General features: G+C 38.1%; 1 protein-coding gene across 1 annotated transcript in view; it reads left to right on the top strand.

Moving 5' to 3' along the window:
- LOC121859395 (regulator of G-protein signaling 7-like) overlaps positions 1-23,394 on the top strand; it is a 42,763-nt gene extending 19,369 nt beyond the window's left edge. Inside the window, exons 6-8 of the mRNA XM_042356177.1 lie at positions 418-604; positions 13,537-13,629; positions 21,367-23,394. Of these exons, the coding sequence (XP_042212111.1) occupies positions 418-604; positions 13,537-13,629; positions 21,367-21,411 (325 nt within the window). The 3' untranslated portion in view covers positions 21,412-23,394. The remainder of the gene's footprint in view (positions 1-417; positions 605-13,536; positions 13,630-21,366) is intronic.
- Positions 23,395-26,596: the final 3,202 nt, after the last annotated feature.

The following is a 26,596-nucleotide window of genomic DNA, read 5'->3' as shown; positions in this document are numbered from 1 at the left end:
TTTGCTTGGTTGATGTCTGAAGCAACATGAATAAATCCAATGTATATCTTAGAATCTAGTTGTGGATGAGGGACACCATAGTAGAACACAACTTGTAAGAGAGCTAAACAGAACAGGTGACTGTTAATGATGGGGACTTTCTTGCTGTCACCTATGTCGTCAGAGCAGTAATGGGCTTGCAAAAGTGAAAGATTAATCAAAATTAAATCACTCATTGCAAATTGAAGGAAACATTCAGTCTGGTTGGTGAACTTTTTTATGAAGAAAATAATCTTTTAAATAATTAAGATTCATTATAAAATTTATCCTGTAAATTGCAGTTCACTTAGTAAACAAATTGCAGCCAGATGTCTTACCTAGATTTTCATTGCATTTCCCTTCATTTCTTTATTTTTTAGAATTAATGTTATATTTCAGGTTCCTTACTGCAGTTCAGGAACTTAAGTGCCTCCCACAAAAGGACGTCCATGATAAGGTCCAAGCTATCTGGGACGAGTACCTTGCCCCAAATGCTCCTGTACCAGTAAACATCGATTCCAAGTCCATGAATATTACAAAGAAAAACATGCAAAACAGAGATCGTTGGACCTTTGATGCAGCAGCTGTGAGTTGTTTTCTTATGCTAAGGGTTTTTTGACATGAATTATTATTATCTTTTTTTTTTAATCTAAGTGCAGGTGAAATTGTTGAAGGTGGGAGGTGTGAGTGTAATAACGAGCCGATCAGTGGTGAAGAGGATAAACGTAATAGGCGCGTGGGTCGGGTCGTGTTGCGTCTCTGTAATAAAGCGTGTTTTATTTTTCTAAGGAGTTGTGGTCACACGTGATGTGATAAAGGCCAACCAGGGAGTGTAATACTGTCCCTATAGTTAAATCAGTTCATAGTGTCATCAGTGACCGTGGAAAAGGTTGTAAATACTGTAACTTCAAGTGAATACAAATTGGCAAGCAACCTGGGAAGGCACCTGTGGGGTACGGGTTGTTTGGTTCTCGACAGGATGGGATGGAGGAAGGAAACTCACAATGTGCTCTCTGTATACTTGTTATATTGTATGTACAATGCAGCTTGGTGCTGGGAAGTGGCAGCGTGGTTACAAGCGTGATGTAGAGAGAGCTGGTTGGTGAGGATGCTCAGAGGAGGACAGCTTGTGGGTCGCCATGCTCGCCGGCGGGAGCGAGGGCCGCCAGGCAGTGGCGGAGGAGGTAGTGTAGCTTGCTGCGGCTGTAGCTAGAAGAAGAGGGTGGTCACCACGAGGTCAGGTCTTAAATAGCGGAGGTAGGCGTGGCTTAGTAGTTGACCTCCGTCATGTAAGGCGGCGCTGGTTGACCTAGACCACGAGGCATACACTGGGGAATTCGCGGGGTCGGCTACTCAGCGACAAACAGCGTTTGTAGGGGAGGAATCCACTACACACCAATGCCAGCAGAAACCAAGTCGTGCTATAGGTGCCACAGAGACTTTAAATTCTATTTTGTTTGTGTGCTTTCTCATGGACTGAAACTGTGCCTACAATACACCATTCATAGGGAGATACAGTGTACACAGTGATAGCACAAAGAGATATAGTCGTTGATGAGAACTGGAAAAGAAAGTATAAGGAAATAATAGTTAAAATAAAAAAAAATCAACAATCTTGGCTATCCTAAAAGGCATTCTATTACGGCCCCAAAGTAAGTTTTCTTTTCTTTTTCTGTGTTTCTAAAGGACTGAGTGGTTGTATAAAATCCGTTATTCATACCAAATGCAGTGTACATAGAGATAGCACATAGATACCGACAAATCGCAGAAGTGAACTGAAAAGAAAACAGAAGACAACTCTAAAGGCAACTGGGGAGGTTAAAACCAGCAGAGGGCAGCTAAGTACTGTTTTTGTTCAATCCAGAATGCGGCATCCAGCTTTATACCTAGGTATGTAAATGCCTAGCATTAACTCGCCACCCCAACATACAGGCAATTAAAACATCTAATAATTACTTAAATACGTAATATTAGGAGGACACGTCGCTACCTGGCATATAATTGCAATTCTCAAAATCCCCTCCCGCACCCTCCATAACATGCATTGCTACCATCATCTTCTTGCCTGGCGAATCAGCTGTAAATACGCTCAAGGAAAGCTCCACTAATTTATGTTGTACTCTTGGCATTCAGGCCAGAGTTAAGTTTTCTCTTCATAGCTCTATTTTATTCATGTCCTCAGTAGAGGGTTCAGCCTTTCCAGGCGAACTTTAGCGAGGCCTTAGTGTTCCTTCCTGACGCTGACCTTCCGGTCTTACTAGCAATCTAGAGTTATGTTGGGATGAACCTAGTATCCTCAGTATGGGTTAAATGAGAACCATTCAGGGTGGAATTCTCAACCCAATACATCTTGCTATTGTAATGGTGAACGATATTAGCTAATGGAGCGCTATGGTAGCAGCTCAGCACTGTCAACCTTTCCGGGTGACCTGATGCTCACTCAGGCATCATCGCTCAAGCATGATTAGTTGAAGCGGTGATGTCTGTGCTTCCTGATTGGCAACAAATAGAGAACTTGGTGATCCCTCAAAATATAAGTGCTCTAAAATGAAGTTAGCTTAATTAAAGTTCATTGAGCTGAGGGATAATTGAGAAAAGAGAAGGGAGAGGTGTATGATATAGCGAGTCACTTAAATAACAATAAGACTCATATTGATTATGTTTGGGAGAAAATGTTATCTCCCTTATATTATTATGATGATACAATGTGACTCATAGTGTTCCTCATAGTTTAAATGAGTGATATGCAACTGGAGGATGAAGGACAGTTGTCTGGACTGCTAGATGACGGAGGAACCATGGAATGGTCCTTGGGAAATTAGTGTTGAGTGAGGAGCTGCAAGGAATGGAGAGCTCAGCTCATACACTACATACAAAGATGTGAATTCAGTAGTAGTAGTTTCACCAATGACCCAAGGGGGCCATACTACATGTAATTATCAAGGATGTAGAGCAACTTGGATTACCAAGTTAGATCCTCATTTGGCTTGCATAATTCATAGCAGCTGTGTCTCAGACAACCTGCTTTCACCATTGGATTGTGCAGTTTGTTATGATCAAATTTTTCATATTAATCAAGCTGCAGAAGATAAGAAGGAATTATCAAAGATCCAAATTAAAAATAGATGGAATAGGGCTTTAAAGAGTAAAATTCTATATGTAAAACACTGGAAACATCCCAAGTTGGCAGAAAGTTTAGAATTGTGGGTGATAGGTAAGAGACTTAATCCCCAGTTAGACCAACCTGCTTCTGCTAAGAAAAGTAGGTTATTGGATATTTAAGGCAAGAACCTCTTCCTAATCAGCCCGATTTTAGTACATTCCAGAATCAGGATGAGGAAGTTGGTATTAATATTGTTCAGTCACTAGAGCAGGGAGAACCTGTTGAGACTGACTTCATCCTGTCCCCATTTTGGCAACCTCTTCCACCTGGGGTAAAAGTGTTGGTTACTATGAGTGGAAACAGGCTGCTGTTGACTGCCCTGCAACTGATGGAGAACATTGAGTATAAGGATGATCCCAACAGGCCTTGGGTAACATTGGTAAGATCTAAGTCTTCTTTGTTTTCAACCACTTCCGAGTGTGGATTCCGTATTCAAGATATTTTATGAAAATATTTCGAAACTTCCTGATCTTTCGGCATTTAAAAAGAGACAGGAAGGCCAAGCAACTGTGGGTCATCATTCATTGTTTATAGAAGGTGATACTACAATTTCTTGGCCTGATATTTGCCCAAAAATGATCACTGAAATAGATTAAGTCAAGGCTAATATATTGAAGACTTAACATTCATTCCCTCAGGTAGGAATGCTCACAAGTTTAGTTTTTTGAAGTTCCAATGCAATGACAAAAAGAGTTCCTTATATGAACTTTCCCAGTATTTGTCGGCTCCAAAATATGCTGACATACTGTAAGCTATGAAGTAAATTTGAAACCAGTTGCTTCTGCACTTTTGCAGAAAGAGTTCAAAGTTAGGAAGTTGGCAGCGGATATTTGGTCTGCAATCATGATGTGTCAGTTATTGACTAAGTTGGTGCTGGACTATGAGGACAGTTCAGAAGTAGACAGATGTTTTGCTGCTGCTATACAAGGGATTCCATAGGCCCTGTACAACTCATTTATGGAAATGTTGTTAAAGCCCTAAAACTAAAAGCCCAGCTAAGGAAGCAAGCCACTAATAATGCTTTAAGTGGTAGTGCATATTTATTGTTACGTTCTTCCCCTCTTTCTCCTGCTTTGTTTGAGGAATAAACATTAGTTAAGTATTGATCAGCTGTTGAGCAAGCTATTCATATTACTGCTCCCAGGAGTCCTAAGACCTTCCGGAAATTTAAAAGAGAAAGGTCTAATAGGGGAACAGGACCAGCTGCTAGGTTCAGTTATCAACCTAGAGGAAACTTTAGAGGAGAAACCAATTCAAGACGTAGTAAGGGTGGCCGTTTGTTGAGAAGTGGAAGGAGACCTTATTCCACCACATCACCGACCACTCCCTCCCAATGAAGCCAGCCAGCTGGGTCGTCTAGGACTCTAGGGGGTTGAGAAAACAGGTGGACTTCTTCCATATGGGTTTACAAGACAATCAAAGGGGGCCTCACATGAACTTGGTACTGTTAAAAAAAAAAAAAGGGGGGGACAGAAACCAACCTCCTTACTCACAAAATTTTTAATTCAATTATAAACAGAGGTGTGATAGAACTGTTGCAGTCAGACAAGTGTTTCATGTCTCGCCTGTTCCCAGTACCCAAGAAAGGCAGCGACAAATTGAGGTGGAATTTACATCTTTCCGTCCTGAACAAGTTCATTAAAAAAAAATAAATAAATAAATAAAAATGATCACTTATGATCAACTGAAACATCTACTTCCGCCCAATGCTTGGATCTCAAAAGTGGATCTCGAAGATGCCTATTATCACGTGCCTGTTGCTCCCAGGTACAGAAAGTTTCTAGTGTTCGCAGTGGGGGATATAAGCTATCAATTAACAGTGATGCCATTCGGCCTAATAATTTCGCCAAATTTTTTTACAAAACTGGCGAACATCCCCAGGGAGATCCTTGCGAAGGAGGGCATAAGAACTTTTGCTTATCTAGACGATTGGCTGATAGTGGGAAACTCTTTCGAAGACTGTCAAGGGGTGACCCAACGTACACTAGTACTAATTCCAAACCTAGGATTAAAGATAAACCAGGTCAAATCAAATCTACCATGTCAGAAATTGAATTGGTCAGGTCTCCATTGGGACACCAATAAGCAGTCAGTCAGTCTACCAAAAGAAAAGGTAACAGATGTGATAAACCAAGTAGAAGCCTTTTGTGTAAAGCAAAAGGTTTCTTGGCACGATTGGGAAAAGCTACTGGGTCTGTTGAATTTTGCCACCATAGTAGTACCTTTGGGAACGTTTAGGAAGAAGCAACTAACTCATCTGGGATCGAAGTTGCTTCACAGAAACAAAAATGTTGCTTCTTCTCTCCCTATTCAGATAAGATTAATCTGTCATGGTGGACAAATTTGGACAATCTAATCGGTTCATCTCCCTGGGTTCCCCCTCAAACAGACTTGGTCGTTTGTATGGAAGCGTTCGAGATAGGATGAGGATACCATTCCTCAAAAGAGAGTTCCGTCAAGGGAAGTGGAGCAACTCCCTTTGAGACAGACACATAAACATACCGGGAGTACAAAACAATTGGGCAGATGCGTTGTCTTGTCTCAGGCCAGTATTGACGGAAACAGAATGGTCCCTAAAGATATCGAAGTTCAAGAGTCTAGTGAGGAGGTTTGGGACTCCACAAATAGATCTCTTTGCCTCACAAACCAATCACAAGATGCCAACTTATGCATCTCTGCAACGATAGAATCTTTTAAGAAATGCTCTACTCAGAGATTCGAGCCATTGGAATTCAATCTATCTGTTCCAACCTGTGAAAATGTTGTCCAAATTGGTTCAAAAACTCAGATCCTTCCAGGGAAAGGTCCTCTTAATTGCACCATATTGGATCCTACATCCGTGGTGTCTTAATCTGTTGGACTGGTGCCCGCATCCACTACAATTGCAACAAGGATGTCTAGACCAGGTACTGCACCCTCAGTTCGAGATATCCTTGGCACTTCATGCTTGGAAACAGTGGTGTTAGAATTTTTAGATTTTCTATTCAGAGTTAAAGGCCTTCAAGGATCTACAATTGCATCTTATACATCAGCATTGGTTGACCCTCTGGCATGGGGTTTTAATATTACTTTGAACCCAAGAATTTATCAAATGCTCAGATCGTCCTTTTTTCATCTGCCTAAGAGAATCCCACATTGGTCTCTAGATAAAATTACTAAATTTCTTTGGGGTCTAATTACAATATAATTCTGAACCGGGACAGATTGCTCCAGAAGGCAGCCTTCCTTCTAGCAATAGTAACAGGTATGAGAATGAGTGAGCTGATTTTAATTTCCAATAGTCCACCATTATTGGTATATTCTGAGGAAGTTGTCGCCCTTTTTCTTACGGAGATTTTACGAAAAAATGAAAGGGAGGATTTTCAAGCTCAGCCTATCAGGATAAAACTGCTAATGGATGAGACAAGGGTTCCTCATATATTGTGCCCAGTTAAGTTTCTTCAAGAATGGTTAGCCAGATTCCCTAATCGAGGCCTCCATGTATTCTCATCACAGGATGGTAAGAAATTGTCTCCTAGCCAAATGACAAAATACTTTTCTCCGTTAGTGAGTCAAGCAGACCCTGGCCAAAAAAAATTGGCACATGGCACCAGGAAATATGCAGGGCCTGTGGTCTCAGTCAGATTAAAGAAGTGGGCTTTTGGAAATCTTCAAAAACCTTTCAAAACAGCTATCTTCATCTATCTCTGAAAGATGCTTCACATGTGGTGGTACTGAGGTCCCCTCCCCCACCTAGTTAATCTCCACAACCAGGACATTCTTCTTCCTCATCAGAATAAAGTGAGTATCCTAATTGGGATATGTAAATTAATATTTTACCTTCCGGTAAATGTTCCTAATATTGGAAAATATTCCAAAAAGTTTATACAGTAATTATAATCTGGACCTAAGCTAGCAGAGCCTTATACGCAATGACACCTACCGCTCCACCTCCTGCTCGGGTAATCAAAGTTAGGAGTCGCATTCTGGATTGAACAAAAAGCCGTTTTTTTCTAAAAAACAGTTTTTGTGGTATAGTCCAGAATGCGACGTTGACATCCCACCCATCTCCACCCCTCGAGAGTTGACATTCGTTTACTGCTCGCTCTAGGGCAAGAGATGAAGGTAGAAATGCAGGTGATGGAGGGTACGGGAGGAGGTTTTGAGAATTGCAATTAAATGCCATGTCGCGACGTGTCCTCCTAATATTACGTATTTAAGTAATTATTAGATGTTTTAATTACTTGTATGTTGGCCTGGCGAGTTAATGCTAGGCATTTACATACCTAGGTATAAAGCTGGATGCTGCATTCTGGACTATATCACAAAACTGGATTTTAGAGAAAAAATGTTTTTTGTTCTCTTTATTTTTAAATAGGTGTAGATGTAAATACAGTCTGCACCCTCCCCCTCCACCCCCCACATCAACAGCAACCATGAAGAGTTTGATATGTGATTACTGCAGGGGGCGACGGATATAGATGGTATAGGCCTGACCAATGCAGTTTTAGGACGATGCAAGTTACCGTTAAGCATGAAGGCTGTTGCTGGTATTGCCCTCATTGCATAGTCAAGGAGAAAGAGGATATTGCATGCCATAGGGAAATGAGTTCCCTAAGGACGAAAATTGATGAAGCTGGATCCTTGCTGGTTGCCAAACTAGAAGAAGTTGGGAAAGAGATCCTTGCTAAGACTGAGGAAGTAGCCGATAGATTGGAGGTAGTTGCTAAGAGGTGTTATGCTGAGGCTTTAGCAGGGCCACGGGAGGTGGCGGAGAGTAATGCAGGACCCGAACAGGTTCTACAGCAGCTAGGGACTCTGAAGAAGTGTGTCAAAGAAATGACAATTAGCGGACATACTGTTAGTGGAGAGGAGAAACAATGGGAACGTTTCCAGCGCAGGAAAAATTTAATAGTTTTTGGAGTCCCTGAGAGCCAGTCGGAGGGAACTGAGAGTAAGGTAACACACGATAACATGCAGTTTAAGAATAGTTGTACAGAGGTTGTGAAGATGCCATCAACCCCTCAGAATGTGAGGATGCTGGGACAAAAGCAGGGGGATAAGCCTCGCCCCCTCAGGATCACACGAGTGAGTGAGGAGGAGAAATGGGAGGTTATTTGGCAGGCAAAAAACTTAGCAAGGAGCGATGCATTTCGGTGTGTAGTCATTCACCCAGATCGCACGGTAATGCAGAGGGAACAGCACAAGAAGCTCCTGCAGGGCTTGAAGCAGAGGAGGGAGGAGTTGCGGAGGAACGGGGGCGGGTGTACATGGGTTATATTCAGGGGGAGGGTAGTGGAAGCAAGTGTACCAACACAAAGCTAGGGGGCAGCAGCGCACCCTCCACCTGCTCCTCCACCTGCCCTTCCCCCCACCTGGGAGGTGGCACCAGCTCTGCCTACCAGCCGGGACGAGGTGAGCGCCTTGTAAACAATGACATTTCTAACCACACCCTACAAAATACAGTGTACTTAGCAAATGCTGCAACTTCTGAGAATGGAGGGGTGCCGGAGTTACTACTAAGAGCAGAGACGTTACCGAGAACAAATGCTGGCTTGAATGTCATGTACACTAATACTGACACGTTCCTTGATAAAAGAGAAGAGTTTGAAACACTACTGAAGGTACACCAACCAGATATTGTAGGAGTTGTAGAACTGTTGTACATTAACAGGAGAATCGACCCAGAGGGATGCGAGTTCTTTACTGCTGGATATGACTCATTTACAAACCTTTGTCAGGAAACTTGCAAGAGGTGTAAGGAGGGGGGGCAGCATGTTTGTCTGTTTCCCTTTCATTCTACTCAAATTATTCTTATTTCTTTTATCTATATTTATCAATAGCTGTTTAAGACAGATTTTTCTATTTATCTTTTCTTGTATATATATTAATTTTATTTTCTAAGTCTTTCTGTCTATAAGTTTCTATCTTATATTTCTTTGCTTATATTTTCTTAGTTAATATTCTTTTCTATACTTTATTTCTTCTGTCATATATATTATTTTATTTTCCAGATTTCATATCTTTTTTTCCTCTCAATTTATTATCTTGCCTTAGTTATATTCTATACCATGGATTAGTCTGGGATAGCCATGTCATTCTTCCACAACACGTATTATACTTACAACGGTAGCCTGCCACCACCCAGACTTTTATTAGAATATAACATACCTCATTGAACTGTTAGGTAGCTTCGTAGACTCAAGCTTTTGGCACATGAGTTCTAATGAGTATTTTCTGAGATCCAAATGTTGGAAGGAATAGAGCGGTGATACTCGTCGTTTACTAAATCAATATTTATTAGATTAAGAGTGGATAAGATGTCAATTTAACACACTCAGCTAAGACTAGACCTTAACGTCTTACTTTACAATTCATAAAATAGATTTTCAATTACTTGTTACATCATCAAATCACTATTATATTATTTCTTTGACAAATAAGATGTTATTTTACTCGCTCAGATAGGACTGGACCCTTAGGTCTTACTTTTACAAGTAGCAAAACAGATCTTCAATTCTTGGTTACAACATTAAACAATCATTATATTATTTTGCTGTCAATTCAGATGGTTATTTGACACACTTGACAATATCCCAAATTAACATATTTATAACATCATGTTATTTCGGAACGAACAACATGGCACTATTACGAGAACTCAGTTGGTAGTACATATGAATGATGTACTCACAACCCACATAACAAACGTTATTACTGGTAATATCAATATTTATGGGTTCGCTACTCAACATGGGACAACTATATATCTGCTAGTTATCCCCAATCAGATACAACAATAAGACTTTGGCCCATATAACTGTGAGGAGTGCACCAGGGTGTCACAACAACAAACGAAGAGCGCTGTTAGGTAGGTTGCAGTCCGACGCACGATGAGGGAGTTCATCCAGTGGGTTCGCACAATTTAATCATGTCGAATTAACGACATCCTGCAGTACAGCCAGCTGGTATGCACCTACCGGTCCCCCAGTGACTGCCGGGTATTCAGATTAACACCCACTCTGTGCCTGAGATAGTGATGGAGCAGCGTCAAAGATGTGACAAAAATAACTCAATCACAAACAATCTTTCGTCTGGCAACGACAGATGGTATTTACATTACATTAATTCTTTCACAGGGTACAGGATAATTTCACTGTTACAACAAGACCACTGATACTGCATTCACAAAATTCAACTGAGTTAAACTGACTTAATATGGCGGACGTGAGGGCATCCGGTCAATTCGTCGCCGGTCAATTAGTCGCCGGTCAATTTGTCGCCAGGTCAATTCGTCACCAGGTCAATTCGTCGCCGGTCAATTCTTCGTCAGTCACACCAGTCCTGACCAACCTATTCAGGATCTTTAAAACAGGAGAGTCAAAAGCCAGGGATTTCCAAGGGTGATAAACAACCGGAAAAGAGGATATCTCCTTACTCGGACAATCAAGAAACAATCACAAGATAACACGGTAACTACTCAACAAAATATAGCCAGAAGTAGATAACACAAGGCAATGCATAATCCTATACAGCACTCTATGAAGGTTAGGTTAGGTTAGGTTCAAATTGTAAACCATTCAAATCAAATTTACTGACGAATTGACCTGGCTATGAATTGACGGGAGATGAATTGTCCTAGCACCGGCGTGAGAACTATACACATACCTGAGATAGTGATGGAGAGGCGTCAGAGATGTGACGCTGCTCCTCGTACACGAGTTTATATACTGCTAACTGGCAACTCAGGCCTTTGTGTGCTAGACATGCCAGAAAGGCTAATCATCCAATGACGGAAAATACATTTAAATCAGCTGTGGTACTATGAAAATCAGTGTCATGGGTCAGGTGAATTTCTTATGTCTATTTTAACGACCGTTGTTATTGTGTGTGGTAGCTAGACACATGGCGAGTCTGGGGTCTGGCCCAACGAGGCAATGGAGCACATTAATCAGGCAGCATCGGTGCCATCGTTTCATATATGGTCCCTGCTGGGTATCTACTACATCCGGGGCAGTTGTTGAGCGATGCAAGAATCACAATGGGATCTGGAACAAACGTTGGGGCGGCGTCAGGGGACGGACTGGGAAGCATGACAACACAAACAGCTCTCTTGTCTAGACGACAGACATATTTACCTTATATTACTTCTCTTACACTGGGTGAATGACAATTCAACTGTTAAAGCATGAACACTGATTTTCACTACAATTGACTGAATTAACTGAATGGCTACACACAAACATACCTGGAACAAACATTGGGGCGGCGTGAGGGGACGCTCGTCCTGCCTGATGCGGGGGTATATATATCCCTGAGTTGCCAGTGATCGCTACTCACGCAATGACAATAATCACAAACAATATATGTATGTTGTCTTGTCAATGGTAAGAGAAACAATGAGACCCTGCAATTGGGTGTCAATGAGGCAGAAAGTCAGATCAGCAACCTGGGACTTGGTCACAATTTTCGTGATGCTATATGGCAGCAGGGTCCACCATTAGACAATACATTATGCTTCCAATATCTTCCCAGGCGATAGTACCTCCCTACAGTTGCAATTTCAAATTTTGTGTCGTAACTATCTAGAGGAGTGAAGCGGTCTGACTAATTACCCAAATGCAGTGCCGGATTATCCATTAGGCACAGTAGGCACAGTGCCTAGGGCCTACGAGATATTGGGGGCCTACGAAAAATAATGCGAGAACTTTTCTTCCCCTTTTTCTACAGGTTATTATTAAATTGATACTGAGGTACTTTTTTTCCATTTTATAATTAGGTACTAGCTTGTGTTATTAGTGAATATGCTGTCAAATGGGGCCCCATATCTTGGAGGTGCCTAAGGCCTACGAAAGTCTTAACCCTGCACTGCCCAAATGTACCCAAATGTAGCCGCAATGAAGTCAAATAATGGTCCTACATGAATAAATCGGACTGCTAATCACTTCTCGACTAGTATTTGGTGTCACAAAGTTAAAAAAAAATTGGAAAACGTAATTTAATTTGAGTTAATAGATCGCGTGCATGTACCGAGGGAGCGAGTAATTACCCAAATGTAGCCGCAATGAAGTCAAATGATGGTCTTACAAGCGTAAATCGGGCTGTGAATCACTTCTCGATTATTATTTGGTGTCATAAAGTCACAAAAAATTGGTAAACTTAATTTAATCTGAGTTGTGTTGTGTTAGGTTAGGTTAGGTTAGATTAGACTAGATTAGATTAGGTTAGGTTAGATTAGACTAGATTAGATTAGGTTAGGTTAGGTTAGGTACATGCACTTGATCTATTAACTCAGATTAAATTAAGTTTACCAATTTTTTGTGACCGTGACACCAAATACTAGTCGAGAAGTGATTGGTAACCCGATTAATTCATGTAGGACCATTGTTTGACTTCATTGCGGCTACATTTGGGTACATTTGGGTAATTAGTCGGACCCGGAGTGAAGTGCTTCCTCATCTGGTCCCCGAGATATGCTAGGGACTGTCAGTTGGTTGAAAATGTTCAAAGGAGGGCCACCAGACTGATGCCTGCACTTTGGCACCTCAACTACCCTGAGAGATTGGAGTGCCTGAACTTGCCTAGTTTATACTACAGACGGGCAAGGGGTGACCTAATTGAGGTATATAAGCATCTCAGGGGGCACTACTCAGTCGAGTGTCCTTACTTGGAGCTGGTGGACGTTCGCCCCACAAGGGGTCACAGCTCAAGATTGAAGAAACTGCAGGTCCAGAAAACTGTGAGGGCAAACTTTTTCGGAGCGAAAGTTGTGAACTCTTGAAACAATCTACTATTAAGTGTTGTGACGGAACCGAGTGTAAGCTCTTTCAAGACCAGGCTTGACTAACACTGGAGCAATGTGTAACAGAGACGTGACCGATCGCCCAAGCGGCTAACGAGCCAATTTGTGGTGAAGAGGATAACACTAAAAGTAAGGGTGAGGGAGGAAGAAATACCGGTAAATGAAACACGACAGAAGCAGTTGATAAGGAAGAGTGGTGGTGTAGAGCTGTGTCTTTTTTTTAACTTTATATTAGAGGAATAACATCAATCAATCTGATTGAGATGAAGGAGAATAAGTATAGGCGTACAAGTATATGAAAGAAATTCTATTTGGAATACCAGATTATAGAGTAATTGATATTAAAATTTTAATAGATTATAGGTTTAGCTATTCCTGTTCTTATTGTTCCCTGAATTACATGATCTTATCCTTCTCTTAAGTTATATATTAATAGCAATCTTATATTATGCATGTAACTGTAAACTGTAGAGGATAAAGGGACATAGTATGAGAGCTGCATGTCAATAGGATTCAAAGCACAATAATAAGGTGGATTATTTTCATAGTGTTTATTGAATTCTTCTTATTACAGGCACATTTGTATCACCTAATGAAGTCTGACAGTTATTCGCGGTATCTGCGCTCAGAAATGTACAAAGAATTCCTCAGTGGTAGCCGGAAGAAGGTACGTTTAACCCTTGTCTCAGCGGTCATAATTCCCAAGTAAGAGAGTGCAGAAAACATAGCCATTTAAATTATACTTGGTATCAAAGCTGAAAGGTGAAAATTTGTTAGAGAAGTTCCTTGTAAAACCATTTGGTTAACTCTTGAATTATTATAATATTTTTGTCAGATAATTAATTTGTTGCCATATATTCGAGGATGATTTTTTGTTTTATATTTGAGGATGGTAATGGAATCAGCTTCACACACTCCCGCAATACTGTTAGTTTTCTTGTTATTTATCTTTTTATTCCATTTTTCTCGGCAGCTTTAACATACAGTATATGATGATTCTTTATTTTATTCTCCTGCTCGTGTGTAGTACTGTAGATGAATTAACCCCCAGTTTTTGTTCAATCATGTATTCTTTATTTATTTTATATTTTTATAATTTTCATCACTTATCAGCTACAAACCTGGGACACGGCAGCAGAAACACTAAAATATTTTGAACATCATCGCATAAAAACGGTAGATATAAGATACTATATTGTTTGTTGTCATGATAGTTGAAGAATTAAAGATAGTTGGAGTAAATTCTGCTCGTGTCGTCCCTATTTGAATATGGGTCAAGCGTTTACTTTATGGGAGAAGCTTTGAGGTACAGTACTGTACTCTACCCTATTAGAGAGAAGAATTTTTTATGGTGAATGGTTGGAAGGAGAAGGATGTGGATACTATTTGAGTTTAAAAAGTCACATCTTAATTGTACTGTATAACCCCATGAAGTGTGTTGAATACATCTGCCGAGGTTTTAAGTGCTTTACATTTACTTTATAAATTTTTTTTATTTACCCTTGCCTCTGCTTTCCTCCTTTGAACCACACTTAAACAATCGTCTTTATTTTCATTTTAATTACCCTGTCCAAGATATTTCATCTAGGCAATCCTGGGAATTTATACTAACCAATTATCATCTTTCTCATTAATTAATTAACTGGTAATTATGATATGCTGCCACCGCCCAGGCGTGCCTAACATAACATAAACTTGGTCTTCAGCATTAATACCTCTTAAATTAATTTGCTAGATAGTAAGAGGTCACGACAAGTAAATTCTGAATATTTTCTAGCATTTCAAATTATCGGTATACTGGAGGAGGGAAGGGTGATGCATAATAACAATTAATTACTATTTATTAAAGGTAAGCACCTGGTTAAAGGCACACTGTCAACTTCCTAGGACCAACAAATAGGAGTTTTAGTGATAGCACATTAATACAAGCTCACTGGACTCTTCATACACAGTCTGAGGGTCACTTATCACTCATCCATAGTACATACAGGTTAACAAGCCAATCAGTGGTAAAGAGGATAAAAGTAAATATACACACTACTTAGTACCATACCTGATGCTTATACTGTAAATTTCTTATAGCTCATCAACAGTAACACCTACAGGATGACATAACAGGGCTTTCTCCAACATTCTGGATAGGGTAGGGCTCGGGGTTTACTCACACAGGAGCCAGGCAATGCTCGGTGGTCCACAAAGGAGTCTTGATAGACCACTCCCTGAGCTTAGTAGATCTCAACACAGCTCCAACCTGAGGTCCAACATCATAACTCTATCTTTGGCTACCTCACAAGCAGCATCAATCTCCATCCCCAGTAGCAGAAAGAAAACACACCCTCTAACTGATGTCATTGCTAATGCATTCGTGGTAGTCTATCTGGCAACAAGGCAGATTAGTGATTTTAAAATTGTTACTCTGACATTGTTTTATTTCAAGTAACAACTCTAAGAGCAAAAATAACGAAAAGCTCAATTAAACGGAAATTTTGATTTAACGTACAGGGTTGGCTCGAATTAGTTCGTTGAATCGAGAAAATACTGTAAATGGAATTCTATATACAATCAGTTAACTGATAACTTTACAACAGACAATAAACATGTACTATACTTACTTCTCACTGGCTCAGAACTGATTGGATCATATCACAGTCTTTACTCAAACTGCATACAATTGTGTCTTCAACATATTACTCAAGTGATCTTGAAGGTCTCGGCTAACATTAGGTATACAGTACTGTGCTTATCTTAATGCTTCACATACAGACTCGGTTGTAATTTCGTAGAGTACATACTACAAGTCATTTTTGTGGCAGGATCATTGAAGAAAGAATTTACATTTTACTGATGATTCGAGAAAGAAATAAGAGATTTTTTTGATGATTTAGCATAGTATAAATCATGATAGATTATAAATAATATATGTACTAGTGTCCTCAGTGCACAGGTACTAAAGAGAAGGAGGGAAGTGAAGAAAATCTAAAAAAAATTCAGACTGTCAGACCCTTTCCCACAAGAGTACAGGAAGGCCAGAGCCAAAAGTAAACCCTTGGTCACCGTCATTGCTGCAACATTGTCCAAAACTAGTCAACTTCTTGGTCTGGTATCATTCACACACTCCACTGCCTCCATGATGCCCATCCCCCTTCCCACAAATGTGTCCATTACCCAATTCTTCCACCTCCTTCATGGTCTTCCTCTCTCTATATTTATAGCTAAAAGAGTCAGCAAGGGAAGGTCAGCGTCACTCTTGATTCCACTCCCATACTGTATTACTGTACTTCTAGCTGAAAGAGTTACTAAAGGAGACACTGTTGATCCTGGTTCCAGTCATCCTGAGCAATAGAGAAAAAACCTCCTTTAAGACTAGAAAAAATTCATTGCCATAGTTATTGTTGAGATACTATATATATATAAAAGGACAAAGTGTGAGCTTAATATTGGTTAATTCCTTTGTTTTAAGTGCCATTTTATTTACTAAAGTTTTGATCTGAGTATAGTTTGAATGGCTATAGTTAAGGGAAGCAAATATAAGCATTATTGTAAATCATGATAGTATTTATTTTGTTAATAACTGTACACATGTAAATAATCAATTTAACCATATGTTGTGGTTAACTAAACTATGAACTTTCACACTATTATATTTAGATATTTGAGCCTACAACACAATATTATAGTAATTTAAATACTGGTACATAGCTCTTCAAAAAACTTAAATTGTATCTTAGGTACAGTACATGCATATCAAAATACAATGTCCTTTGTTGACAGGTGTCACCTTTTTTATTAAGCAGCTTTGCTTGTAGTTTAAATATATTTCTACATAGGCATCGGAACTAAGAGGGCCTTAAGAGACACCTGTCCCCTTTAAAGAGATTCTCCAATAATATACATAATCCTACACCTGTGTATTCTTTTAGTGACTACAGTATCTTTCTTTACGAGCACAGGAGAATAAAGCAAGAAATTAGAAACTAATAGTCTTACACTTAATGAGTGTTTTTCTTTTACTACTTTAAAATAATTTTTAATTGAATTGCATTCTCTTAAATTTTATGTGTACTGTAGTGCTGTTTTGAGTTACTTATGCTCATAGTTTTAGGTGTACCAAAGAAATTGTGAAAGCCATAAATTTTATCAGTTCTTCATTTTCAAGTAGTATGGAAAAAGGTACTGGATCTGTATACTTAAAATTAAAAAAAAAAATTCTTTTACCGGGTACAGACATTTATATTTTTCTCGTGAGATTTGAGATGTGCACTGTCATAATGCCCATAATCCTAACAATACTGTACATATCTTACTTTATGTGCAGAAATATATTTTTATCATGATACGACACAACTAATTTTGCTATTAAGAGTTTTTTGCATTTATGTACTTTTAATGCTTTTTATTATTAACTTTTACAAACTAATGTACATTTTTGGTGTCTATAGATGTAGTAGTAATAAGTAGAACAGTCTTCTTTGTTGTGCACATAATTGCATTGCTTACCAGAAGCATTTAAGTAGACTCAGGCTTTTCAAACTTAGCTTCCATCTTTCCAGACATAATGTACAATACCAGACTAACACTGCAAGTGATTGTACCTCAAGGTTAATGATATATGTACAGTACAGCCTTGTCAACAAACGAATTAGATATCCTAGTTTACCTTACATCAAATCATTTATTTTAGAGTACGGGGATTATTACTTTGAGGTTTTTATTTTAATTAAGAAATATATTCCCTTGCAGCTTAATCTCACCTCATAAATAAGTGACATAGTCATTCCCTGGTACTAAAATACCTGAGTGAAATTTGAAATTCAGTAAACAGTTAACTAAAAGATTTAAAAACTGATATTAATTAGAACTGATTTTAACAACTGATACTGATTAAAGTTGATAATTAGTACAGTATAAGTAAAGTATGATAAGTGAAGAAATAATTTTATAATAATACTGTATTAATCCTTAAAAATTATATTATTTAAATTGTACACAAATCTTTTTTCCCTGAGCTTTACTGATCATAGTAACTTTCCTTTGTGTCACTTATGAATCCAAAATAGTATGTCTATGTTCTCATTATCATGAATTTTAGAAACAGTGAGAGGAGTGGTTTAGTTTAGTTTAACAAATTTATTGACAAAGCTTGGAGTACAGTTTGCCTATTCTGAGTAATTCAGTCAGATCTTGATACTGAGGGTGGTTTCACTTCTCCGTGCCATGGAGGACAGAGGTTCATACACAAAGGAATAGTACAACATATTCATTAACAGTATACAGTATATAGGTTGAGAGGAGTGGGAGTGTGTATGGAGCCTCGGTGGCAGGGGAATAGATAAAAGTACTGTACTGTATTATCTTGCCTGTAATTGGTGGATTCGAAGGCAAGGGCTTTGGAAGAAAGTGATTGGAGGATTTTTCTTTGAGGGAGGTGGGGTTCTACCCTATGCAGTATTGTCAGAAACAAAGGTTTCCATGAAGAGTAATACTGTATGAGAAAGATATACAGGGGATCCCCAACCTTGTAGATTTTTATTTCACAGTCCTCTAATGTTAGAGGATGACACCCTAGATGTACCCAAGAATGTCTGTGGGTAGTTTTAAAGTTGCTGGCATTAACCTGTATTGTAAATATATATGTGTGTGTAGACACACACACACATATATACAATACAGGTAAAAGAAATAATTGTCCTAAGGGCAAACACATAAAGGGAATATACATTTCTTTGTACACAAGTAAAAATGTACACCCCCCGGTCCGCAAATGTTATTCACAGATTTGGCAATTCGCGGCCATTTTTAGAATCTAACCCCCGGGAATTTGGGGGCCCCCTGTACTGTATTAACAAATATGTACAGTATACGGGAAGTACAGGAATGTTGTTTTCCTGTCAGGGATTTGAATAAAAAAGATTTCAAATGATACTTACCTTTTAGGTAAACTGTAATTCATACAAATTTACAATAAATATCACATACAATACATGATCTATGTTCTAAAAATTGAAAATCTGAAAACATCCAAAATTTGAATGTTTGGGCATGAGTTTCCAAGGATCACTGTTCTGTCAATATTTACAATTTGAATTTGAGGAGGTTGACTCCATACTTTTTTCATTCAGTTCTTTGGTTCTTGCTCATATTCTGCCCTTATCAAGGTATATAACAAATGTCAAAGTGATATTGCTGAGTATAATGGTGTGAAGAGGAAGCGTGTTACAGACCTGTACATGTACTTTTACCATTGATATTTGAGTGACAGGGGTTGGGTGTAAATGGGACTGTCCAGTATAGGCCAATAAGCCCGCTGCAGTTTCCTCCATTCTTATGTTCATTATGCAGAAAAAGGGGGCGCTGGTGGTAGAGCGGTACCGCTCTTGCCTCTCAAGCAAGATGTCACGGGTTCGATTCCCGGGCTGGCGGAAGTTGTTTGGACACTCTTCCTAGTCCCCTTGGTCCCTGTTCACCTAGCAGCAAAGTAGGTACCTGTTGTAAATCGAAAGTTGCGAATTTGTATTCAGGGACAAGTTGTTGGAGCTTCCAATAACTTGCTTAGACATAAACCATTGACTCTTCAGGCTTCTACGCCCTTAACTCATGAGACATGAGGCAAGCATGAACTTAGCATGCTTCCCTGTTGGGCGCTGTAAACGCTTCTGCGCTTCACCTTACACAAGGATGTAGGGGAGGGGAGTGCCAAAAAAAAAAAAATATGCCAAAATTTGAAATTCAATAGAAATTAGAGAAAATGCATGAACTTAGAGAATTTGTTGGTGTTGGTAACATGACCATTTACTGTACACCAGAAAACAATATGAAAACCTGTTTAAAGTTTTATGCTGAGAGTGATTCAGATAAAGGCACTGTAAAGTGTAATACTACACACAAAGCTAGATTAACTGATCTTGGTAAGATTGTTTACAAGTGGTTTAAGCAATCAGTGCTACAGTGAAGGTGCACCTTTTTCTGGGCCACTTTTGTGTGAAAAGATTGGTACAGTACAGTACTTATAATCCAAAAGATCCATATTTTGACTACTACTTGGTTCTAAGGAATTTAGATTAGAAATCATGTACAGTACAGTATTGCAATAGCCATTTTCAACATAAGATTAACTATTTTTCCACATTTTGCACCGAGTCATAATTTGAGCACAAAGAAAGCTTGGTATAGTACTCAATAATAATGCAGCACCATACAATGTGGTAGCCTGTCAGGGGTGTGTGAAAAACTTGTTAATTTAAATATTAAAGTTTCATACACTTGTTTCTAAACATATAATAAAAAAGTTAAATTAGAAACAATTCATAATTGACGAGTAGGTTCCATTGTCAATTGCTTTTTTTTTTAATTTGGCCACATGGCTAGTTTATTGTGCACCCCAACTCATTTGTTTATTGTGCACCCCATAGACATCCTGTGAGCGGTAGTGCAAAAAGATTGCAAGTATAGGTCACAAAGGTTCTTATAACTGTCCCCAGTGGTCAGGATAGTATGGCATTGAATGTTACAGAGTATTTTAAATACACTGTTTGTTTAGCTCTGTAAGATGATGAAATAATTGTACAGTACCAGGTAATCCCCCCAGGCCACCCCATCTCTTGGGCCCTTGCCTTCTCCACCAAATGCAGTCATGACTAATCAAAAATTCTCCTACAGTTTTAAACCATTAGTAATGTTCTGAACAAATGTGAACTGTTTACTGAAGTGTGGAGATAATGTCATAAAGATACACGAACTACCAGAAGTAAGGGAACAGGTGCTGTGATAAAACTGAATGATCAACAAGGATTAGTTGCTATGAGTTGTCTGCTTCACATCTGTACTGTAGTTCTGTATGGCTTCACCACCCGTAATAAAAAGATTTAAATCTCTGGATAATGGTTTTACAATTTTAATTACAGTACCAGTACAAGGTATTTATTTTTTAAGAACACTATTTTTACTAGTACGTACAGTATAGCAATCATGACCTAGGGAAACAACCTTCATGCTCCAGATAGAAATTACCTGCTATTTCATGTATAACCTTGAATTAACTTCCCAGTGCAGACTAAAATGCAGCAGACACAAGCCAAGTCACAGAGGCAAGATCTACTTGCAAGATGACATTTTAAAATATCTCTGATCTCACATGTCAAAAAACTACCCTTTCCCTGTCCCCTTGTTATGGTCAGGGGGTTATACACACCTTGCCCTTTGTCACTTTACAAGTCACTCATAAGATAGCCATCTGCTTAGACCTTCATCACAGGCAGTACTGACTATTTACTGGCTCTTGAATATACCTGTGACTCAAAAGCCCAGAGGGGCGTATATATTTGGCACACTGAATACTAAGCCTCCATTACACGAGGAGGCAATTGCTTTTATTTCTCTAATTGTAATGTCAAGTATCCATTCACAGTTGAGTTGGTTCGGGGGTGTCCATATTGTGAACCAGCAACCCTAGGCAAGAAGCAAGTGTAGTATCCACTCTGCTACCACCATAACCAGATGCTGGCTTAGCCTGTATTTAAACAAATTCAGTCTTGGTGCTGAGAAATCCTTAACGTTTAGGCTAGATCAGCACTGATGTATGTTAAGATACAGTACTGTACCATAAAGATCCTGTGTATAGTGAGTATAATCAGTTCCTGCTAGTGCACAGAAAGTCCACAAAGTGAGGAACCTTCTGAATAGTTTATGAGCTGTCTGCGACTCTTAACATACTTTGTCATGTAGTATAGAGTGTTATTTACAGGTCACTGTCATTTTAAAGGTGTGTGACACCTAGTAAATATACCAGTGATCAGCTACTTAACAGTGGAGGTTATGACTGACTTTTGTTATCAAGGCAACTTGATGACAGTATCAAATTATGAGCTTCAATCCTGTTTTAAAATATTGTACCATGAAATACTCAGTTTCCCTCATACGTACAATACCTTAGAATCAATAAGAAGCCACTTAGGATATTCAAATTTATGATAGCTTCCCGAGACCATGAGTGACAGATCTAGGATTTTTTAAGAGGGAGGGTTTACAAAACATCCATTGCCAAATCACACCAGTATTTTTTACTGTCAGAATTCAGAAGACAAACAATAAGCAGCCATTCATTCCATTAGATTATTTTTTTTTAAGTGTTTTCCATAATTGAAATAATTTTAAGGAGAAGATAAGATTATATACATATATATATCTATTTTTTTTATTATATGAAAGTGACCCCCTCCCACCACTGGTTCAGGTTAAAGTGGATTCACAGCTGCCTCTAATGAGATACTGTACTCCTTAACTCTGCTCAGTTCTTCTTCCACAGACCACTCACTGGTAGCTTCTTTGGGGGTAATATAAAGGAATCTTCTTTGAAAATTTAACTTTTATAACCTAGTCCACTAATAGAATATCTCAGGCCAGCTCAATTTACCCTCTGGCTGGCTGATGACAAAGGTTGTGTCAATAAGAACCGAACAGTTCCCAGACTCCTTCACGTCATCTTGTATCATGCACAGCCGTCAATTTTTTTAAAAAGAACTCGTTATTGATCCTGCAACTTTATTAAATTTAAAATCCCAAACCCAATTTTGGACAGAAGCCACAAGGCAGCATTATTGGCCAATAAGTGGGTGAGATTTGCCCAACTATAAATAATGTGAAAGGGCTATAAGATAATGTATAGATCTTGAAAAAACAGTACAGTACCTGGCAGACCCTTGTTATGGAAGGACTAGTTTTCTATTTTAAATTTTGATTGCACTGTGGGTGAGACCAAGAGTTACTTATTAAACACCCTTGTGATGGGGAGCATTAAGGTATAATTTTTACAGTTTCTGGTTATCTCTTCTTGTTGTATTTTGTGAAGAAGATTTGTTGATAAATCATCTTGTAAGTTCTTATCTAGGAATACCTTTCTCAAACATACCTTTTCCAAAAGTTTTTGGTGAGTGTGGACACTCTTGGGAGACCCGCCCTTTTTTCAAAATCATGTTTTAGTACTCCTCATTCTATGGTCGAATAACCCATCAGTGTTTGGATACTTAGACTTGCTTCAATGAGGCTTACTTCTCTAATTGATAGAGGATATATTAATCTCTGTAAAGTTAAACATGAATTTCTGTGTAAGGTGTACAAATATGGGCAAGTATGAGATTCAGAATTTTGTGTGGCAGAACTCTTTTGTACACTAATGTGAATCAGATAGAGAAGATAAGATTAGAAATGGGAATTTCAATCCATTACTGTATTGGCTAAAAGTTGTTATTCTACCTCTTTTCCATTTTAAAGCTGTACTTTACATTAAGAGATACACTTGATAACAAGCTGCCATTGGTCTCAGTGTGGAAGTAGCAAGCAACTCTCAAATAAGTTGTGACATTTTCTTCACTGGTCATGTTTTTTCTGTGGCCATAAAAGAGGGGATTTCAAAAGTTCAGTCTTCTTTTTTTTTTTTCAAAAGATATGTTAGTTATAATGTCGACACTGCCAGACACCAGGTGAGTAGGGGCTTTTCTAGATAATGTCAGTCATATACATACATCATTAACATTTGATTTTGAAATTTTTCTTTCAATAAATATAATTACTTGCAAGTGTTAAAAACACTGTAACAGAAAAATACAAAACAGTTACCTCAGAAATGGTAGATTACTCTGTCATATTTCCCACTGTTGTAGAATGATAACTGTCCTCACATTTTCTCCAGACAGTTGATGTACACACACTCTCTTAAAAGTATCTTTTTGGATGAGTCAGATGAATTTCAAAATGAACGCTGCATCTCTTGTTTCGGTAGGGTTGTCAATATCCTTCGGCCATTGTGTCATATTGTTTAATACAAAATCATAAAGATACATTTTGGAGTGAGTGATACCATTCATCCTGACACATCTCCAAGCTCAAACCATCTCACCAACATAATCCTTCTAAGCTCCTCCTCTCAACACACTCCTTTACTGTGTAAGTGAATCTACTTCCATTTCTACTGTCATATGAATTAAAACAAAACCTCTTTTTACCTTAGCAGGAACTATACTACTACAGTCACACTACTATTTTCATTTGCAGATTTATTTTCATATTCATTTTACACCTTATTTCTGAAAATTTCATTAACTTTGTCTAAAATTAATTAAAATACTGTAATAACATGCATATTAACATAATGCACTTCACATTGCAGTATAGAAGTTGGTTGACATTGCAATTGTTATGTAATTTGCTTTTTTATGCTACTCACATGTATATTTCTACCTGCAGCAATAGCCATAACACACAAATGCTTCAAATCAGTTTGCCTCCCATCTTGGCACTCTGCACAATTGATCTGGTCTTTAGTTACTTGACGTGATGTTTTGAGCCAATGGAATTAATCCTCTTCACAGACTGAATAAAATTGGCAAATGAGAGATTTAATGATTTTTAAAAATAAAGAAATTAATATGTTTGGTTTCAAATAACAGTAAATAGGTTCATGTATTAGGTTGCCAAAAACTAGGGTGTTTAATGGATGTACAGGGTATTGTATTTTGTTAATATAATGTATCATATGTCATCCCTTACCTTCACAATTTATGACTATGTATTATACGCTGACAAGGGAGTTAGGATGAGTAGTTAAGGGGAGACTCTTATTGTTGTTGACTGGTCAGTGGTCACCCAGCACCTGAGTGGGAAAGAACTCACAAGATGAAAATAAGTTTCCAAAATTTCACATATACTCAGTACTACATAAGCTGTTAATTAGACTTAGTTATTAGGAAGAAGTACAGCTTATGATTTAATTCTTTAAAACACACAAAAGTATGACTAGATTAAAGGATTTTGGTATTGTTGAAATACTGTACTCATATACATAAACCAGGCTTTTAATAACTTCTACAGTTTATAAGTTATCTAGAAACATATTAGTACACTTATATCACCACTGCAGTGCAATATAATGAACCCAGAAAGAGATAACTGATATAGTACATATACTACAGTTAATTGAGAAAAGGTGAAAACTAACAATTGATTGGATAAGTTAGGAGGAAGGTAAAGCAAATTAATGCCAACTAAATCTACTGACATTAACTAGCTGAGAAAAGGATTCACCACTAAGATGAGGTAGTTTTAATCAATGCTGTAATCACAAGAAAAATTATAACTGGATAATTAGAAACAAAATAAATATTAGTATTTTAGGTAACTTATTCTGTATGGAATACTTTATAGAAATTCACTAAGAGTTAGAGTGTTAGAATAAATGTTGAGTAAAGATTCTGGTTTGTGTGGGATAGGTTACCTCTATTGTTAACTAAATTTAGGAGTGAGTTTCATAGAATATTTGGGATCACTTTTTAAAATGATTAATAATATCCAATCTAAAGTTTTACTCGAAACATACATTGTGTTGAAGAATCTTTCTGAGCCACATGATATATGAATTAGTCAAATTTTAAATGCTTATCAAGGTCCTTATTGTCATCTGTCTTCCTAGACTTCAGTGAAGGGGATCAGATCAATAGTACACTTCAGCAAAGGGAAGGATGCTCCCCCACCATCCTAGTAGTGACTGGAGAAGTAACCTGCATGCTTCCTAACAACCCCCACCTGGTGAGACCTTGATGTTGTGTGTATGGCCATGGGGGTTGGCATCATAGCTAGAGCATGCTTTTTCTACACTTAGTTTTGCATATTTTTTTAACACTTAGTTTTGCATACTGTACTTCATTGCAAAATATATTAGATGATATTGTATGCACCTGAAATAATTTACTTTGAATTTGACAAATACTGTACTGTAGTACTATTACATTTATTATTTTTAAGTTGTGTATAAATTACTCTTTGTTTCACCATTTTAATGCAGTATTTACCTAGACAAATGACCACAAGCTGCTCCATAACAATCCTGTGCTAACCAGTGACTGAGCAGGAGTTCATGTTCCACTGTATCATTCTACTCCCTGTATTATTTCAAGTCGCATAGCCTGTTCAGCACTCTGGAAAAAACATTCATCATGTCATTTTTCATGTTTTTCTTGACACTGAAATTTTTATTTTATTTTTTTGTAATAGATCAAGGAAACTCTTACAATCATTTTCTTAAAATTTTTCCACTTGAAAAGATTAGTATACAGAACCCCAGGAGCTGATAATTATAGCATGTGACAGCATTTCTTTGACGAGATAACTGCTTGGGGCCCGTATACTGAATAAGTTGAGGCAATCAGAGAAAACTAAAATTTTCATTCTTTTATGGAATGGAGGGTGAATGAAGATGGTGCAGAATCTGGCATTAAGTGTATGGTGTACTTGTGAGCCATACTGGACTAGGACTATATATGGGATTGTATATAGAGAAGTGCTTCCTGTGTACATACTGTATACCAGTACCTTTAAAAAATTAAAACAATCATACAAATACAGGTAGAGTAAGAAAATTCATTGTAACTCAAAAATATCTAATCATGAAACTAATTGACTGGGATGAATCACAGAAAAACATGGTAAATAAGATGTCCCACTGAAGAAGGAAAATACACTGTAATGGGCTGTGAAGTGGACAATAAATATTTTTCATTGTATAATGCTTAGACTCAGGGTAATGAGCTGTCACTAACAGTACAGTACAGTATACAAAAAAATTAGGATGATTGCCATACTGTTCT

This window comes from Homarus americanus, unplaced genomic scaffold (assembly GCF_018991925.1).
Source record: "Homarus americanus isolate GMGI-L3 unplaced genomic scaffold, GMGI_Hamer_2.0 scaffold7626, whole genome shotgun sequence".
Taxonomy (NCBI): domain Eukaryota; kingdom Metazoa; phylum Arthropoda; class Malacostraca; order Decapoda; family Nephropidae; genus Homarus; species Homarus americanus.
This window is presented reverse-complemented; position numbering and strand designations above follow the sequence as displayed.